Source organism: Camelina sativa, unplaced genomic scaffold, assembly GCF_000633955.1.
Source record: "Camelina sativa cultivar DH55 unplaced genomic scaffold, Cs unpScaffold07501, whole genome shotgun sequence".
Lineage (NCBI taxonomy): Eukaryota > Viridiplantae > Streptophyta > Magnoliopsida > Brassicales > Brassicaceae > Camelina > Camelina sativa.
The window spans coordinates 1-461 of record NW_010928572.1 but is presented as its reverse complement, the minus strand read 5'-3'; the positions used below and the strand labels follow the sequence as shown (position 1 = coordinate 461).

Below are 461 nucleotides of genomic sequence, written 5' to 3'. Positions count from 1 at the left end.
AAATTCACATGAGAGTCCAGTCCGGAAACCCCATTCAGCTGCATGGTTGGACCAGGCTGATCGCTAACCTGTCTCATCAGCTCTTCAATATCATTATCATCCAACTCAGATTGGCTAATCCCCTTGGCCCATAAGTTATTAGTATCAACATCAGCTGAAACAATAAGCTGATTTCCAGGAACATCTACAGGCTCATCAACATCATCACCCTCTTCAACCCATTCTTCTTCAATAAAAGGAGCTCCATATTGCTCACCATTCTTAGGACCAGACCCACTTTTCTTATAAATCTTGTAAAGAACATAAGCATCCTTAACATCTCCGCCACCGCACCTCTTGAGTTCCTCTTCGTGCAATGTGTACTCGTGCATGACCCAATTAGTCCTCTCACCATTAGGTGCCCTGCCTCTATGGAAAACAAGCGTCTTCTTCTCTCCAACCGGTCGAGAATCACACTTGAT

At 44.5% G+C, this 461-nt stretch overlaps 1 protein-coding gene across 1 annotated transcript; it reads right to left on the bottom strand.

The window, feature by feature from the left end:
- Positions 1-4: 4 nt before the first annotated feature.
- On the bottom strand, positions 5-455 carry LOC109131897 (NAC domain-containing protein 13-like; the record flags this gene model as incomplete). Its single annotated transcript, XM_019243071.1, has 1 exon — positions 5-455. A coding segment is annotated over one exon (451 nt), but the record flags the coding sequence as incomplete, so codon positions are not given.
- Between the last annotated feature and the right edge of the window lie 6 nt (positions 456-461).